The sequence below is a fragment of the Papaver somniferum genome, chromosome 6 (assembly GCF_003573695.1).
Source record: "Papaver somniferum cultivar HN1 chromosome 6, ASM357369v1, whole genome shotgun sequence".
Classification (NCBI taxonomy): Eukaryota; Viridiplantae; Streptophyta; class Magnoliopsida; order Ranunculales; family Papaveraceae; genus Papaver; species Papaver somniferum.
In genome coordinates, this window is record NC_039363.1 from 170,590,485 (window position 1) to 170,607,686 (window position 17,202).

Here is a 17,202-nt window from a genome sequence, read left to right on the forward strand (position 1 = left end):
AAAAGGATTAAAGGATATATTTTTTCCCTTAATTATACAGATTTTCATTAGTATTCTAAATTGGGTCTCATTAAAAAAGAATTTATGAATATAAAAACTTAAGGGTATGTTAGAGACATCATTGGAAAAATATAACTATAAACAGAAGCTGGACACATTTTTGAAACAAACCAAAATGGAATAGAGGACGGTCTTTCAGAAACAGAGGGAGTATATGTTTGCTCTTTGGTTCAAAAAAAAAGGCCACTTTAGTCAGTGGAGTACACAAATCATTATCGTATGACGAACACAATGACGTTACAAAGGGGGCGAAAAATCATGCACTATTAACCCTTTTGAAAAAAGAATTTATGAATATAAAAAACTTAAAGGTATGTTAGAGACATCATTGGAAAAATATGACTATAAACAGAAGCTGGACACATTTTTGAAACAGACCAAAATGGAATAGAGGACGGTCTTTCAGAAACAGAGGGAGTATATGTTTGATCTTTGGTTCAAAAAAAAAGTCACTTTAATCGGTGGAGTACACAAATCATTATCGTATGACGAACACGATGACGTTACAAAGGGGGCGAAAAATCATGCACTATTAACCCTTTTAAAATTTTTTTTTATGAATATAAAAAACTTAAGGGTATGTTAGAGACATCATTGAAAAAATATAACTATAAACAGAAGCTGGACATATATTTGAAACAGACCAAAATGAAATAGAGGACGGTCTTTAAGAAACAGAGGAGTATATGTTTGCTCTTTGATTCCAAAAAAAAAGTCACTTTAATCAGTGGAGTACACAAATCCTTATCGTATGACGAACACGATGACGTTACAAAGGGGGCGAAAAATCATGCACTATTAACCCTTTTGAAATAAATCTTGAGTTTGACCTGTGCAAAAGCAGTCAAAGAGTAGGTTCAAAACTTCAAACATAAATATCAAACTTTACAGAGAAATTCAGATATCACATAATGGAAGATTTGAAGTTATATGGTGTATGGTATAGCCCATTTGTTTGTAGAGTAAAATGTGCTCTACAATTGAAAGGTCTGAATCATGAATACATAGAAGAAGATCTTTCAAACAAGAGTGATTTACTCTTGAAATACAACCCAGTTCACAAGAAAATCCCAATTCTAGTTCATGCCGGAAAACCCATCGTTGAATCACTGATCATACTCGAGTACATCGATGAGACGTGGCCGGACAAATATCAATTACTCCCCAAAGATCCTTATGAAAGATCTAACGCTCGTTTTTGGGCTAAATTTTTGCAAGACAAGGTAAATAATTCAACTTGTAGATTAATTATGCAACTTTTCTTGGGTGCTTACTAATTTGATCTCTTTTTTTTTTTTACATTTTGTTGTACTTAGGAATCAACCTTTTGGAGTTTAGTTCTTGTTACCGAGGAAACCAAAGAGAAAACAGTTAATGAAGTTATTGAAGTACTAAGAACCCTTGAAGAACATGGACTAGGTGACAAGAAATTTTTCGGGGGAGACGATATCGGATTCACAGACTTGGCAATTGGAATCGGAATTCATTGGATGAAAGTGATCGAAGAGCTCAAGGGAGTGAAGATATTTGAAACTCGTACACTTCTGCAAGCATGGATCGAAAGGTTCAATGAAGTGCCTGTAGTCAAAGAAAACTTGCCTAGTTATAATGAATTGGTCGCTCATTACAAGTCTCGCTGGGGGTGATGCTTCAATAGTTCCCATCAGTAATAGAACATGTAATTGTGCGCTATAATTTTTATCAATAAAAAAAAGAGAGAAAAAAGTTAATAAATCACATAAACCTACTCATCTTTCTCACTTTATCTGTGATTTCTCAATCTCCTTGCTTGCACAAAATTGCAGCCATCTGACTTTATTAGTCATTACAAGCACACTGCTAAGTTACAAACACAGTCTAGGGTGCCAAACAGTTACAATCCTTTTGGACTGGAGTTGCGCACCTGAAAACACAGAAGGTGGAAGTATGCTTCTTTTCCAAATGGTTCTTTAGCTATTACAAGTGAGGTTTGAGATTTGATTTGAAAAACTCAAATCAAAATATCCAGACTTTACAAAAAAGATGGACATCACTAGGTGAGATTATTTACAGCAGTGCATACACATCAACTTGACCAAATTTGAGCAACACTCAAAAGATTCTCTCAACATCGATTGGGATACATAAATAACGGCCATGCAAAATGACAAGAAAAAACCTATACCTGGTGGGTGTTTTTTCAAAGCTATGCCAATGTGGTACCCCCAAATCGGGAAAGTAAAACAAATTTCAATCGAGAATCATAGTTGCTGGTCAAGTCCATCTCTATTTTTTGGTATTTGTGTTTTAAAACCTAGTAACCTTCACCTGAAATTGCAGCTGCCATGGAAGACGATGCTTCTTCAAGTGATCGTTGTTTCTGAACAGAGTTAAAGGCCTCTATGGTATCACCTGCCTCCCAATCGGTGTAATCGTCAATCCCAACACCACACTCTAGTCCGGCGTTTACCTGATCAAAAGAAGGAAAAACAAAATTTCTCTTAAAAGCAGAAAACACAGCTTGGATTTACACAAGTAATCAAAACAATGACTGATTTTTCAAGACAAGTTCTGGTAAATTAGCTGTAGAAACATACCTCTTTCACAACTTCCTTCACTCGTCTCAAAGAATCAACAACACCAACGTGGATTGTTTTCCCATTCCGAAGGATCCGAATTCCACAGCCTTTCACAATTTTTCCATCTGTTATCATGCATCCAGCAACACGACCACTGCCGCTGCTGAAGACAGCACGGATTTCAGCAGCTCCAATGGGTATTTGTTCCTATGAAGGAAGAATAGAAACGGTAACCTTGATTTAGTTTGAACTCTTATACTGTTAAAATCCTACATAAATTTTGACAAGAGAGAAAGGCAGAACACGCATGTGCCATCTATGTTGGACAATTTTTTATGTGCCTAACAAGGGCATTCCATGCTTCATAATAAAGACAATTGAAAATAGTAGGCATTAGATATGGTTTACCTCAACGGGATCAAGAAGTCCTTCCATTGCTTTCCTCATGTCATCGATAAGCTCATAAATGACTCTGTACAACCGAATCTCTACACCTTTGTTGTCTGCATGGCTCTTGACAGCATTTGGCACTTTGATATTGAAACCTATTATAATGGCTTTACCAGCTGCCACAGCAAGATCAACATCACTTGCACTTATATCCCCTGTTGCTTGCAGAAGAAACTTTAAAGTTACATTATCCTGAGGGAGCACTTGAAGAGCTTGTCTGATGGCCTCAATGGAACCCTAATAGAGACGAAGAGCTTCAGAATTAATTTGGAAGAAGTAAAGACAGATTTAAAAAACAAACAGAATATTGTACTTTTGAGGAAACTATATCAATGCCACTAGGATGGTATGCCAGCCCCTACCAGCAGGATGCGAAGGACATCCAGGGGAATATCAGTACTGAAAGGTACTAAAGTGGCAGCATTGCTTCTTTAGACCTTCTCGAACAACACCAGTTTCATTTTTGGTGCAAGTTATCTCATTGCATCATGAAAATTGCTAGCCTATCCTTCCATTATATTGCAGACACGAGAACAAAGTACACTATTGATTGTGTTACGTAAATCATTTAGAATTTGAAATATTACCTGTAAATCAACCTTCATCACAACATTCAGCTGGTGCAAATCTATTCCAGCCTGCTTTCCAGCTGAAACTGCGGCAGCTAATGAAGAAAGTGTAACCATCCCATCACCTGCTTTTGATGATATCCTTTCATCTCTTAATGATACTGCACGTGTCTCTGCCATTTCACGAGCAGTATCAAGTGAGTCAACAACCTCAAACTCATCTCCAGCAGTAGGAACACTACTAAAACCAAGGACCTGCAACAGTAGATGGGCTATTAGGCAGATATATACAAAGTGTATGCAGTTGTGGAAGGTGTTCACACAACAATGAGGAATGAAACAGCAAGCAATTCTGAATGCTTCAAAAAGGATGATGTGGCTACAAAAGTTAATACCCCATGAAATTAACTTTTGTGGTTACGTTACGACTAGTTTTACAACTTGTAAAATTCTATTTTACTATTTTCCTCAGAGGCGGAGAATATAATGAGATGATTTAACAGCCTGGATTCCAGGATGCTTATTCTCGGCTTTCCAAATTATGTATTTTTAACAATACTTTTTAGCTAATTAAAAGGATATATCACTTCTACTCTCTATCCAACTTTCTAGCGAGGGGAGTCTAGCTGGAACAAATTGTTATGAAAATAACTAATGAAAGGCTGAAGTTAAATGCTCCAGAAAAATAAAAGCTTGCTAGAAAGAAGTTATCTCTTGTTGTTAAGCAATCTAATATCTTTAGCACCACTACCCCTCCAGAATACAATAATGCGTAAGAGAATAAGATTGACTACATTCAATTTTAAAAAACCAACAAACATGTTCTGACATAAAACAGCAAAGATTTAAAGAGGTAAAAACAAAATGGTACAGATTCACGGACCTGGACAGCAGTAGAAGGACCTGCTTTGTCAACTATAGCTCCACTGTCATCAAACAAGGCCCTTGCCTGAATAAAGACAGCAGTCAGAGTTGGATCTGTAGAACATTGACAGAACAACATGTGCACAAAAGATCATGTCACCAGTAACAAACCTTTCCAAAGGCTTCACCACAAACTATAACATCCCCCCTTTTGAGGGTTCCTTTCTGAACAATAAGTGTAGCTACAGGTCCTTTTGATTTATGAAGACCGGCCTCAATGACTGTTCCCTTCGCGTTTCTGTGAGGGTTAGCCTTCAATTCTTGTAGCTGCAAATTAACACACCTAAGGTCAGAATTTTGGAAAGCCTGACGCTTGCACATGTAACAGGTTCTTGATATTGTCATAAATCTGGCGCTTGAAAAAATTTCATGAATAAAATTCACGTGTTCTCTTGAATTTGTATGGATTATTTTAAACAGATTACTGAAAAGTTTTTGGAACACATAATGAGCAATGGTATGGTCTCTTCAAGGCGAGTATGGCATACACATGGAGAACTCAAGGAGATCATCCATGCAAAGAGGGGCCTGATTCTTTACCAGATGACCTCCACTTAGAGGAGTTAATTCCCAAAATACATATCATGCTTTATCTCCAGCATTCATTGCATTGCCAAGTGGTCATGAACGATATACATTGGATACTGAGCTATTACAAGACTTAGCAAAGCATAAATTTACTGAACAGTATTTAGAAGTTAATAATGTGGCAAAACATTTAAGGAGTTCACAGCTTTCCTCTGATATATGTCTACTAAAAAAGCAAATGAAAAGTTGAGATTTCTCATCCATAGTAACCAGAAGTCTAGAACTGTATAGTGAATATAAGACACTTTGAAGGGGAAAAAAAAACATAAATAATATTAGTAGTTAGCTAGCTCAACTTAGCAGAGGACCGAAAACAATATATGTACCTCGGCAACAAGCATCACAGTCTCCAGCAAATCATCCACATTCTCCCCTTTAAGAGCACTTATCTGATAAAGGAAATCATTTACACATCAATCCCCCAATAATGTTTATAGTGTTGCAGAAAGGAGCATGAACTTTTTTCGGTTAAGAGAATAAAAACCTGAACCATCGGGACATCACCGCCCCAATCTTCAGGCATTAGACCAATTGAAGAGAGCTCTTGCATGACTCTCTCTGGACTGGCTCCATCCTTGTCAATCTGAATGAACAGAAGGCTAAAGTATGAGTCATTCTGATGCAACTAGAAAGAGGAGAAGCATTGACAATTTCTGATGTAGACAAGAGATTCTTAGTAGAATTTTAAAGTTTTAATTCTGAAATCCTAGTGAAGAAACAAAAGGAGTGATGATCACCATGTAATAGAATTAGAATAGAACGTAAGAGACATAGAAGGAGGAAGAATCAGTGCACATGCCAAGGACATGACTGGATTACTATCAGTCACCAACACGAGTACTGTACCTTATTAATAGCTACAACAATTGGCACCCCAGCTGCTTTGGCATGAGCAATGGCCTCATTTGTTTGAGGGCGGACCCCATCATCAGCAGCCACGACGATGATGGCAATATCTGTCACCCTTGCTCCACGTGCTCTCATTGCCCCAAATGCCTGTAGGGAAGGTAAGTATAAATGAAATACTAACAAATATGCCAACGAAAAATAGAAACTAGAATACACTTGGTTAATCACAGGAAGCATGAAAACCTACTGTCCAAAATAGGAGAAAATGATCTCAAGTTAGAACTTCAAAAGAGACAGCAAGGATTACCTCATGGCCTGGTGTATCAAGGAAAACACATGGTTGAGGCTTGCCATCTACGGGAACAAGCACTTTATAAGCCCCAATTCCTTGTGTTATTCCACCTGCTTCAGATGCAGTCACCTATACATTTTTAAGATTTCAATCATGAGACATGCCAACAAAGATTTCACTCATGAGACATGCCAACATTGTGTCATAACGAACACTGCATGATTCTGATAAAGGGAAAATCTATAATCTGAATCTTATGAAGGGTCTGGACCATTGCATAAACTGAAAAGAATCACAATATGGCGCCCAAACAATAGGTTTTCCTTTTAAGATACCACAAGAGAAGCTATGAAGCAATACCAAGAAAAATATTTGTTACCTTGCTCTTACGAATATAATCCAGAAGGGTTGTCTGTCAAGTGGAGCAATGAAAAACAATATTAGCAAAAAACTCAATGTCATGTAATTTATCGCAGTTCACTGTATACCTGAAGGAGAAAATATAAAGAAATTTGTCGCTACTTACTTTCCCATGATCCACATGACCCATTATAGTAAGAACTGGAGGCCTATCTTCTAGCTTGTCCAAGTCTTCCTCGTCGAAAATTTCATTCTTCCTTGCCTTCTCTTCCACTCCAACATGAGCTGCATCAATGACTTCCACCTCGTACTCTTTACATACCATCTTCACCATGTCTCTATCCAATTTCTGTACTCCATCTGGTTTAATCCCCTTAGAGTACATAAACCCAAGAATTTCACCTTCGCTGATAGCTAAGTTAAACGACAATTCCTCTGTCGACATTCCATCCTCCTCCACCTCAAGAATTTCCACCTTAACAGGAGCTGCGTCAGCTGCTGCCTGGAGTCGAGCTGCCTTTCGGCTGGCTTTACTCCATTTCCTACCTTTTCTTGCAGCACCTTTGATTTTCAGATTTAGCTCTGAAGAGTCATCATCAGGTATATCAGAAGAACTCATACGACGCCTTGATCCAACAGGACCACCGGATCTTTTACGTTGCTCATCTTTAAACTTTGCAGAAGCAGGGTTTTTTCCAGGTTTGGGAGGTGCTAAAACTGCCTGAGCCATCATGGGATCTGATGCGGCTTTCTTGGATGCAAACTTGTCAATCAAGATTGGCTTTCGCTCTTTTGTTTTTGAACCAGTTTCTCTCTCTGCAGTGACAGTTTCTTTCTCCGCAGTAACCAGTGGACGTGGAGCAGCTCCAACGTCCTTTAGAATAACAGGTTTCTTTATTACAGGTAAAGGGGGAGCAACAGCGGGTCTTGATTGTAGCGTCGGTTGAACTCTCTGAGGAGGCTGAGGGGGTTTAAGAGGAGTACTTGCCTGAATTGCTTCCTTCACCACCTCCTCCGTCTTGGCACCTACCTCCTTCTCACTTATAGTGATTTTAGGAGATTCCACAACCTTTTGCACACTTGCAACGGGATTCCCTTTTCGCCACACACTCTTCAAAGTTTTTGCCTTACGATTTGGCACCGGATTCACTGGTCTACTACTCGTCGTTCTAGCACCAGCTGCAGGTTTAGCACCAACTCCAGCAGAAGTACTACTACTACTACTCGATCTTCCTGCTGTAGAAGTAGTCTCAAGCTTTTCTGCTTTTTCCAAAACCTCCCCAAGTGATTCAATCACCTTATTTCTTTCCTCTAGATTCTCTGATTTGTTACTACTCGAATCTACACTAGGTTTCTTAGGCGGTATATATACTGAATTGCGAGGTGGTGCAGCATTTAAAACTGGTGGTTCTAGTCTAGGCGGAGATTTTAAAACAGGTTTTGGAGCAGGTTTAAGAACAAGGTCAGCGGCATTATTCTCATCTCTCAATGTAGAATCTAATGAAATAGAAGAATTCCCTTGTTCTGCTACGAAATTAGCTGTTGTAACCATACATTTGCATACTGATGCACAATTCCATTTCTGTCCATTTGGACAATTAAGAAAACTAACACCCCCTTTACTACTTATCGAAATCCTTCGAACTAATGGCGAAGAACCTTCAAAATAACAAGAAGAACTTGGTCTTACACTTCCCAAACTAGCTAGGGAAGCCAAAGAAGCCATTGGGGGGTTGTCTTATAAATTACTACTACTACTAGTTTGAATCAGCATGAACCCCAATGAACAATACCTACTGAAATGACCCTCAAAATTCTGCAAATTAGCAAGTAGAGTTCACTTGAAGATTTTTAAACAATAGAATTCCCCCATTAACTCCACTTAAATTAATAAAACCCTAGGTGTTTTAGTGAACTTGATATAATTGAACCAATTTCCAGAAGCAACTAACAATGAGATAAGAGAAATAAAAAGAAAGAAAGAATTTAAGAAAATTACCTCAGAAAATGAAGTGACAGTGGATTAAGAAAATGCAGAAAAATGGTGGATTCTATCTATCTTTGGGGTTTTAGATAGAAATAGAGGGAAGAAGAAGAAGATAGAAAAATGGCAGCGGAAGTGAGTTTATAGGTGTTGGTGGTGGCAAAGCTTTCTGAGCATTCGTGGCTGCTTAGCTTCTTGTCAATTTACGCGATAAGGTTTTTGATTTCTTATTTTTCATCCCCCTCTTTTTTCCGGGAAGTAAAAATTATTCTTTCCTCAACTCTCTTCTTTTCTTTTCCCTCTTTTCTCATTTTGTCTTGTTTCTTTTCTCCGGACAAAACAATAAAAATAAATAAATAAATACGATAGACTGGAATAAAAACCAAATAATAATTTTATTCTCCTGAAAAATAAATTTGAAGATTCATAAGACATGACTTCAAGTCGGTTGTGAATCTATATAATTTTATTCTTCGACTATAAATATCGATCATAAATAATTTTGATATTTGTTATATTAATTCTCAAAAAGATTGGTTTGTGATGCTGATAGACGTAAAATATGTTTGACCAACTCCTGAGTAAGCAAATTCAGAATTCGGGAAAAATTATACAGATTTAATAATTTTATTGTCTAGTCATTTTTTTAATTTAACTATTTTTACCGCCCAGTAATAGTGTTGATGCATTTCTTTTGATTTTTTTTTTATTTTGATAGGAAAGAAAATCATTTAATTGAAATAAAAGTAAATAATTTTCCTCATAATAAAATAAGAAGAAAAATGGCGAAATCATCCCCTCACCCAATACCCATTTTAGAGTATCTATAAAATCAACTCTCAGCCAATCATTTTCTGCCTAGTCTCACAAACATAAAACAGATAAAAAGATAACCAAATTTCCACCTAGAAAAGAACACAAAACCAAACTCCTCCTACAGTCTAGCCAGTTATTGCAACTTCACAAAACCATGTCAGTAGCACTACATTCACTGTGTTGTGCTCACACCACCAGCAGCTCCACCTCCTCCTCATTACCAACACAACAAAAAACCCAAACAACAAATTTCACCAATCTCTCAACAAAACCCAAAACACTACTCTTACAAAAAATCCCCATATCATCAGATCAAGTCAAAGAGAAAATCCTTTGTCTTGAAATAATGGGTGTTGATTCAGGCAAGGCATTATCAGTGAACCCTTTTCTTCATGAAGCAACACTTGACTCAATCCATCAGGTCATTCGTTTTCTGCAATCAAAAGGCATTCAGCAAAAAGACATGGGTAGGATTTTCGGTATGTGTCCTAGAATTCTTACATCCAACGTTAAGACTGATTTAGCTCCTGTTTTTCAGTTCCTTTCACATGATCTCAATGTCCCAAGCCAGAATTACAGAAGGGTTATTAATAAGAACCCAAGATTGCTTGTTTCAAGTGTTAGAGATCAGCTTAAACCAACACTGTTTTATCTGCAAAGACTTGGGTTTGAAGATTTAGAAGCACTTGCTTATCAGGACTCAATCTTGTTAGTGTCTAGTGTGGAGAATACATTGCTGCCTAAATTGGATTACTTGCAAAGCATTGGGTTTAGTAAAGATGATGTGATTGGTATGGTTTTAAGGTGTCCCAGTTTGCTTACATTTAGTATTGAGAATAATTACAAGCCGAAACTCGGATATTACATGGAAGAAATGGGAGGGAGTTTGGAAGAACTCAAGGAGTTTCCACAGTACTTTACTTTTAGTCTGGAGAAGAGAATAAAGCCAAGGCATAAGGAGATTGTCAAGGCCAATGCTTCTGGGATTAGGATTCCTTTGGGTTTGATGCTTAAAAGTACCGAAGACGAGTTTAGGGAGTTGATAGTAAGGTGTAAAAGTAATGCTGGATAACAAAGTTCATGGTTTAATTCAACCAACTTGCTGTATATGATTGTTCTGTAGTAATATTTGATCTTTATTAAGAACAGAAACTCACCTATTGTATGTAGAAAAAAGGACTAGTTCATACACATTGCATTATCCTAATTACAGGGTGTAGTTGATTTGAAACTCGAGGTTAAAATTCTTTGCAATCGTCTGTGATAACCCTGTAACCTCTGCAACGCCGAAAGTACCTTTCCAGTTAAAGGTCACCTTCGGTGCTGAAACATCGTTTGTCCGTTGAACAAGGTTCCATGCATGCCTTCTGAACAAACTACTCTTCTTCTTTTTCAAACCAACAAAAACAATCTTCTCTATTACCCATTTCTGATCCTTGGCAAACTGCCCATTTGTGACTTCTGACTGAATGGTCATTTTATCCCCCGAGACCCTGCTGGAAAACCTGACGAGAGTCCAGTTTCCTCCTTGTGCACCGCCCATAATGACTGCTTCTCCATCATCCAAGAAAACTTCTCCTGTAGCACTACTACCACTGCTGCTTACTGCCACCAGAAGTTGAAATCCTGTCTTTCTTGCTTCTTTTGTAGTCATGGCTTCACCCTGCATTGCTAAAATATTCCCTTCCCGAACATGCACATTTATATGATCTTGTGGGGCATCAAGTTTGATAACATGTCCTTTCGATGCACTAACTGAATTCGAGTAGTTGAACAGATCAAACCAATTTCCCCTAGGGAAGTAAGCATTAACTGAAACTTGTCCTTGTTTCACTACTGGTGACACCAATACGCCTTCACCGATTAGAAACTGTGAGCTGATTCCATAAGTCCCTACATCCTCAGGGAAAGAAAAGAACAGTGGCCGTGCAATGGGAGTCCCGTTTATGTGTGCCTCGTACATTAAGGTATAGAAGTAAGGGAGTAGTCGGTACCGCAGCCCCAGAGCTTTCTTTGCTGATGCTGCAACAGAGTCCCATAGATACAGCTCTTGCGGAGATGAGGTTATTTCAGAGTGGTCTCTAGCAAATGGGTAGAAGGCCCCAACCTGAATCCAGCGTCGACAGAGCTCCTCAGTTGTGTTGCGTGCAAAACCACAGATATCGGCTCCAACCATTGGAATTCCAAACAATCCAAAGTTGAGCATGGTTGAAATTGAAAATCCAAGATCATCCCAAGAAGCCGCATTATCGCCAGTCCAATGTGCTGCATACTTGCCTGTCCCGATAAAAGTTGACCTGGTGAGTATAAAAGGCCTTTTCTTGGTTACCTTTTCCAATGCTGCATTTGTTGTTTTCACCTCTAAGTGACCATATGTGTTGTGAACATTATACTCAGTAATGTTGCCAAAATGAACAGCAGTCACAGGAATAGCTTTTTCATTGATGTTTCTGCCGTTATTAAACTTGAAGGGAGGATTATCAAGAGTAGAACCTCCGTCAGCAGTGGAGGTTATAAAGTTAGAGACTTCATTCATGTCAAGCCACAGACCGTCAACTGGGAGAGTTTTCAGAAACATTGCAATTTCATTTGTCCAGTAAGGTGCTGTTTTCGGGTTAAGGAAATCAGGGAAGTAGACGTCTCCTGGCCAGACCTTGCCTTGGTACGGTTTGCCGTGTCTTTTTATGAATATATCTTCTTTAATCCCTCGCTGGTACGTTCCGTATGTGCCATCTATGCCAACTCCTGTTTAACACCAAACAGGGAAATAAACGAACAAAGATTCAATTAGTACAACTAGCAAAAAAAATTGTTAAATCGAGTATCATTCATTGTTTTAGCTTGTGCGTTTTTGCCTACCAGGATCTATAATCACAACGTATTTCTGGCCATTCTTGTGAAGTTTATCAACGAAACTCTTCATTCGGTCTTCTGGAAAGTTTACAGGATCAAGAGTGAAAATCTTGAACTTATCCATGTAATCGATGTCTGTCCACATAACTTCCAGTGGGATACCAGCATTTGCATATCTAGCAACTACTTCCTCAAGAACAGACACGTTTTGGTATCCGTATCGACACTGGTGAAATCCTGCACAGAGAACACACAACAAATTTCTTACTATCTGGGTTAGGATTATTAACAATGGAACTACTGAGATAGTGCAGATGCAGCAATTAAGCTGTTTTTTCATACCGAAGGACCAGTATGGCATGGGTGCAGGGCGGCCAACAAGTTCAGTATACTGATTGATGACAGATTTCGGCGAAGGGCCAGCAAAGAAGTAGAAATCTATGACACCTCCAATAACTTTATAAGTTATTTTAGAGCCTTCATAGACAATGTCCATTCCATTACTGTTGAGCAATAAAACACCATGAGTAGTCCCTGCTGCTTGACTGTTCTTTAACGGCGTTCTGACATCGATATAAAACGGATGCGATCCGTAAAGACTTTGGTCTACATTGTAACTAGCAATATCAGAATTCCACAGTGTCCTCTTATCGCCTTTTTGTAAACGGAATGTCCTCTTAGTCTGTTCACCTAACCCGTATATCGAAGATCTATTTGCCGGTAGTGATGATGAAATTTGTATGTACTGGTCCTTGAACACAAATAAATCACTACTAGAAGTGCTGAAGAGAACGTCGCCGGTAGATTTACGGGAGATCGAAAAACCGAAGGTGGAGGAGTTGTGGAGAGTGAATATGAGATCAGAACCAGGCCCTTGAATAGATGATGATGCGTCATTTTCAGCTAGTAACAGATTCGCAGCGGTAGCAGTTGTAGTGTTCCGAGGCAGAATCTCATCTGGAATTTCCCATCTCTTTTTATCCAAATCGGTTATATGAACTCGCAGCCGGTCAGCATTCTCAAAGCTTCATTATAACCAAAAAAAAAGAGTCAGATGTTTTGCACTAATGGGTGTACAGTGTACTGAACTGTTATCTAATCTTTACCTGGCTTGGAGCTTGAGATATTGTATGTCATGACCAAAAACGGATGAACTTCGAATTACATCAAGAACAGCAGTCAATGATCTTCCGCCATCGACTTCGACTGATCGAATCTTATATCCGTATCCGATTGGTTCGTCTTTGCCAATCGAGAAATAGAATAGTGTGGAAACAAGAAAAAGAAGAAGTTGAAAACCATATCTCATTTTATTCTTTGAGAAATGGAAGTGATGTGAGGTTTGAATTTATAGATAAATTTGTAAAATTATGATCTAACAATAAAAAATAACATTTCGGGGATCTCTAATCAAGCTATAACTGGATTCGTCGACAGTATGACATTTCAGAATAATATCACTGTCACTGTCTCTCTACTTATCTTTACTAAAATCTACAAATCTTGCACTGACACGAAAATGGCATGCTAACCGTATGATTTGGTTTTGAAGATTTCAGAATCTCAAGATAGTGGAGCTTATTTTTCACGCTCTCATAATTGGGCCTATTGATGGTCCAGACTTTAAACCTAAGGGGAACTTAGGGCAGGCTCAAAATTCTTTTTTTTCTTACCGCCAGGTCCAGAATTACTTTTCCCTACAGTCGCGCCCAACATTATTTAAAATCATTAAAAACGTGCAGAGTTTCTCAATTACCCTTCAGCGGTTTCTATGTGTAACCTGATAAGCTAAACGGTCGGAACCATTTCTTTTCTCTTCTTCTCATTTTTTCTTCATCTGTTCTTCTCATTTTTTCTTCATCCGTTTTTCTATTCCTATTCCTCCATAAACACTGTAACAGATGATTGATTATTGAAGTTGATCAAACCCTAAAAATCAATTTCAAACTCTAAAAAACATTAACCCTAGAATTCAGTAGAACCAAAATGGATGAAACACCGACAAAAACACGTCTTCAGAAATCAAAAGAGAAGAAATTAGGTACTAAAACTAGTTTAATCGATCTTATTCTTGCATGCATTCGGTACATTTGATTTTATTGATTTTCGATTTTAATTTTTGTTCTTGATGCTTCAGATGAAAAAGGAAAAATGAAGTCGAAGAAACAGAAAAAACCCGGTGAGATTTATCATTAGCTTCATCTATCATTGTTTGATTTTGTTTTTTTTTTGAATTTATTTTTTTTAATCCTGAATACCCATAATTTTTTTTGAGTTATCACTTTATTCTTCTTCGATTTTAACATAATTTTCTCCTCAATGTGATTTTACCTTCTGATGTTGAAGATGAACAAGAAGAAATTGATAGTGTCGAAACACTGAAGGAGATGCAAATCAAGGCAAAGAAAGCAAAGAAAGCTGCACCAAAGGAAGTATTGGGTGATGCAGATAATGAGGATGATAATACAAATAAGCAATGTGTTGTCTATAAACAAGGTGCGTTGAATTCCTTCCTGTTCATGTTATGCATCAGTTATGCACCTTAACAAAAATCAATGCATGACATATTATTCAGTTCCAATATTAAATGCATGACTAGTTATGCACCTTAATAAATTAATGCATAACATGTTATTCAGCCCAATATATGAATGCATGACCGGTTATGCATTTTTCAATATTGAAAAGGAGTTAAGCAGGGTTGTGTTTTTAAATGCATAATAAGTTATGCACCTTAACAAATCAATGCATGACATATTATTCAGTTCCAATATTAAATGCATGACTAGTTATGCACCTTAATAAATCAATACATAACATGTTATGCATAGTTTAGACTTACTGCATCACAGGTTATGCATATAAAACAATGTTGTTATATTTGTTATGCATTCCTTTGTTGTTCTAAATAGCAGTTCTAAAATGCATTTTTTTTTGTTCTTTTTTTACGCAGTTAAACCTAAAACCAAATCTACAGTTCAAGGAGGTACTTATAGTGCAGGTTTCCTTAGGGTAGGTCACTTGCTTAGTAAGATAAAAGACAGAGGTGGTTTGAATCCGTTGCAGGCTAACATGATGAATGTGTGTGTGTTTGGAAAGTTCTATAACTGGTTATATGCTGCAAACATGGCATACTTGGATGGTAAGAGCAACAAGCTGATGGATGAAGTCTTTCTATCATATGACCATGAAGAATTGAATCAACATTCATTCAAGTTGTCTTAAAACAATTCCATAGCATCAACGTCTAGTGAGCTTGCTGTTACATTTATGATTCCAAGAATTGAAGGAGACAGAGGAAATGATATTCTGACTTCGAAGGCAGAGATAGAGATGACTCAGTCACATCCCCTCGTCAAGCAATTCCCATTCAAAACAAAGCCAAGATTTATCAGCAAAGATCCCAAAGCACGGGTAACAAAGGTGTGGATAGATGGTATTGAAAGGCTGGTGTTGGAAAAACTTGATAAGAAAGGTCATGAAGAGGAAGTTGTCTGCCTTATCTGCCTTTACATGCTAGTCGTCTTGTTCTTTTGTCGTTCAAGTGGAGACAACTTAGATGTCTCGTATGTTGGTTTGGTTAAGGATTTGGAAACCATGGACTCTGTCTCTTTTCCTGATCTTATTCATGAACACCTGATGGAGAGCATCAAGACTGTCAAAAGAAACAATCTTCATATCAGGAGTTGCAGTGGTTGCACTATATATTCTCTTGTGAGTTAGTTTTTTTTTTTACTTTCATAACATCTGTCAATAAATATTACTTTCTTGGATACAGAATATCTTATTAGTTATTATTTTTTGCAGCTTTGGTTGGCTGAGCATTCTAACATAGATGAGATATCATCAGACATCGTCAAGGTCATTTCCAATGCTACACCGAGAGATGCGAAGTGGGACTTGGCAGCAATGAAGAAAGCAATGCTCAAGAAGAATATTACGTTCTTAAAGGTACCTGTTTGTGAAAATTTCATGATTTATAATTGACCTTCATGCATCTATGATTGTATCTCTAAATTCCTTAAAAATGAATGCATAATAAGTTACGTTAGCAAAAAATGATAACTGCATAATAAGTTATGCACCTTAATAAATCAATGCATAACATGTTATGCAGCCCAATATATGAATGCATGACCGGTTATGCATTTTTCGATATTGAAAAGGAGTTAAGCAGGGTTGTGTTTTTAAATGCATAATAAGTTATGCACCTTAACAAAAATCAATGCATGACGTATTATTCAGTTCCAATATTAAATGCATGACTAGTTATGCACCTTGATAAATCAATGCATAACATGTTATGCAGCCCAATATATGAATGCATGACCAGTTATGCATTTTTCAATATTGAAAAGGAGTTAAGCAGGGTTGTGTTTTTAAATGCATAATAAGTTATGCACCTTAACAAATCAATGCATGACATATTATTCAGTTCCAATATTAAATGCATGACTAGTTATGCATTGTTTAGATTAGCTGCATCACAGGTTATGCATATAAAAAATGTTGTTATATTTTTTATGCATTCCTTTGATGAGTGTCATTAATCATGTTGCAGTATAATGAGAAATTTAGAGATGAGTACAGTGCAATAGAGATAGAATTCTGTGAACCAAGAAAACCAAGAAAAAGGAAAGAGATATATGATCTCGTCGCAATGAATCTTGAAGAGAACAGGGACAAGTATGAAGAAGCATTTCTAGATGCGATTAAGATCATTGAACAAGAAACGTGTCCCCCCGATAGTGCTGAAGCAAGGTTGCAGATCATTGAAGCAAAGCTGAAAGACATGAAGCAGACTCAGGAGAGGAATAGACAGAGTGGAGTAGACTTCAATGAAAAGTTCTATAATTACGTGAAGGAATTGCTTGTTTATTGTGGCAACATATAAGTGCA

At 37.4% G+C, this 17,202-nt stretch overlaps 4 protein-coding genes and 1 long non-coding RNA gene across 7 annotated transcripts; 3 read left to right on the forward strand and 2 right to left on the reverse strand.

Moving 5' to 3' along the window:
- Positions 1–920: 920 nt before the first annotated feature.
- LOC113290105 (glutathione transferase GST 23-like) lies at positions 921–1,832 on the forward strand. Its single transcript, XM_026539640.1, has 2 exons — positions 921–1,283; positions 1,377–1,832. Exons 1-2 carry the CDS (start codon positions 972–974, stop codon positions 1,704–1,706), a joined length of 642 nt encoding a protein of 213 aa, XP_026395425.1. The 5' UTR covers positions 921–971; the 3' UTR covers positions 1,707–1,832.
- Positions 1,833–1,970: 138 nt separating this feature from the next.
- LOC113290104 (translation initiation factor IF-2, chloroplastic-like) lies at positions 1,971–8,893 on the reverse strand. 2 transcript variants are annotated; one of them, XM_026539639.1, is made up of 13 exons: positions 8,650–8,893; positions 6,817–8,466; positions 6,670–6,702; positions 6,306–6,419; positions 5,996–6,145; positions 5,634–5,732; positions 5,476–5,538; positions 4,673–4,828; positions 4,521–4,586; positions 3,656–3,892; positions 3,027–3,305; positions 2,637–2,825; positions 1,971–2,509 (listed from the first exon to the last, which is right to left on the reverse strand). In XM_026539639.1, exons 2-13 carry the CDS (start codon positions 8,374–8,376, stop codon positions 2,354–2,356), a joined length of 3,102 nt encoding a protein of 1,033 aa, XP_026395424.1. In that variant the 5' UTR covers positions 8,377–8,466; positions 8,650–8,893; the 3' UTR covers positions 1,971–2,353. The 2 variants fall into 2 exon arrangements, with proteins under 2 accessions (XP_026395424.1, XP_026395423.1); XM_026539638.1 differs by having other exon boundaries at positions 6,817–8,893.
- Positions 8,894–9,501: 608 nt separating this feature from the next.
- Positions 9,502–10,842, forward strand: LOC113290107 (transcription termination factor MTEF1, chloroplastic-like). The gene has a single exon (XM_026539642.1). The coding sequence runs from the start codon at positions 9,605–9,607 to the stop codon at positions 10,520–10,522; it is 918 nt and encodes a 305-aa protein (XP_026395427.1). The 5' UTR covers positions 9,502–9,604; the 3' UTR covers positions 10,523–10,842.
- LOC113290106 (alpha-glucosidase-like) lies at positions 10,513–13,778 on the reverse strand. The gene is made up of 4 exons (XM_026539641.1): positions 13,410–13,778; positions 12,646–13,328; positions 12,310–12,540; positions 10,513–12,195 (listed from the first exon to the last, which is right to left on the reverse strand). Exons 1-4 carry the CDS (start codon positions 13,610–13,612, stop codon positions 10,658–10,660), a joined length of 2,655 nt encoding a protein of 884 aa, XP_026395426.1. The 5' UTR covers positions 13,613–13,778; the 3' UTR covers positions 10,513–10,657.
- Positions 13,779–14,440: 662 nt separating this feature from the next.
- LOC113286589 lies at positions 14,441–16,897 on the forward strand. Of its 2 annotated transcripts, none has more exons than XR_003329362.1 (3): positions 14,441–14,482; positions 14,650–14,799; positions 16,865–16,897. It is a non-coding gene; the product is annotated as an uncharacterized LOC113286589 (long non-coding RNA). The 2 variants fall into 2 exon arrangements; XR_003329361.1 differs by lacking the exon at positions 16,865–16,897 and adding an exon at positions 15,257–15,281.
- Positions 16,898–17,202: the final 305 nt, after the last annotated feature.

Excerpts from the sequence above, each read along its gene's own strand:
- LOC113290105 (XM_026539640.1), top strand. The coding sequence starts at position 972 with ATGGAAGATTTGAAGTTATATGGTGTATGGTATAGCCCATTTGTTTGT. Across the intron at positions 1,284-1,376 it reads CTAAATTTTTGCAAGACAAG|GAATCAACCTTTTGGAGTTT; the intron begins GTAAATAATTCA and ends TGTTGTACTTAG.
- LOC113290104 (XM_026539639.1), bottom strand. The coding sequence starts at position 8,376 with ATGGCTTCTTTGGCTTCCCTAGCTAGTTTGGGAAGTGTAAGACCAAGT. Across the intron at positions 6,146-6,305 it reads TTGATACACCAGGCCATGAG|GCATTTGGGGCAATGAGAGC; the intron begins GTAATCCTTGCT and ends CCTTCCCTACAG. Across the intron at positions 3,893-4,520 it reads GTCCTTCTACTGCTGTCCAG|GTCCTTGGTTTTAGTAGTGT; the intron begins GTCCGTGAATCT and ends CTACTGTTGCAG.
- LOC113290107 (XM_026539642.1), top strand. The coding sequence starts at position 9,605 with ATGTCAGTAGCACTACATTCACTGTGTTGTGCTCACACCACCAGCAGC.
- LOC113290106 (XM_026539641.1), bottom strand. The coding sequence starts at position 13,612 with ATGAGATATGGTTTTCAACTTCTTCTTTTTCTTGTTTCCACACTATTC. Across the intron at positions 13,329-13,409 it reads TATCTCAAGCTCCAAGCCAG|CTTTGAGAATGCTGACCGGC; the intron begins GTAAAGATTAGA and ends GTTATAATGAAG. Across the intron at positions 12,196-12,309 it reads CGTTGTGATTATAGATCCTG|GAGTTGGCATAGATGGCACA; the intron begins GTAGGCAAAAAC and ends GGTGTTAAACAG.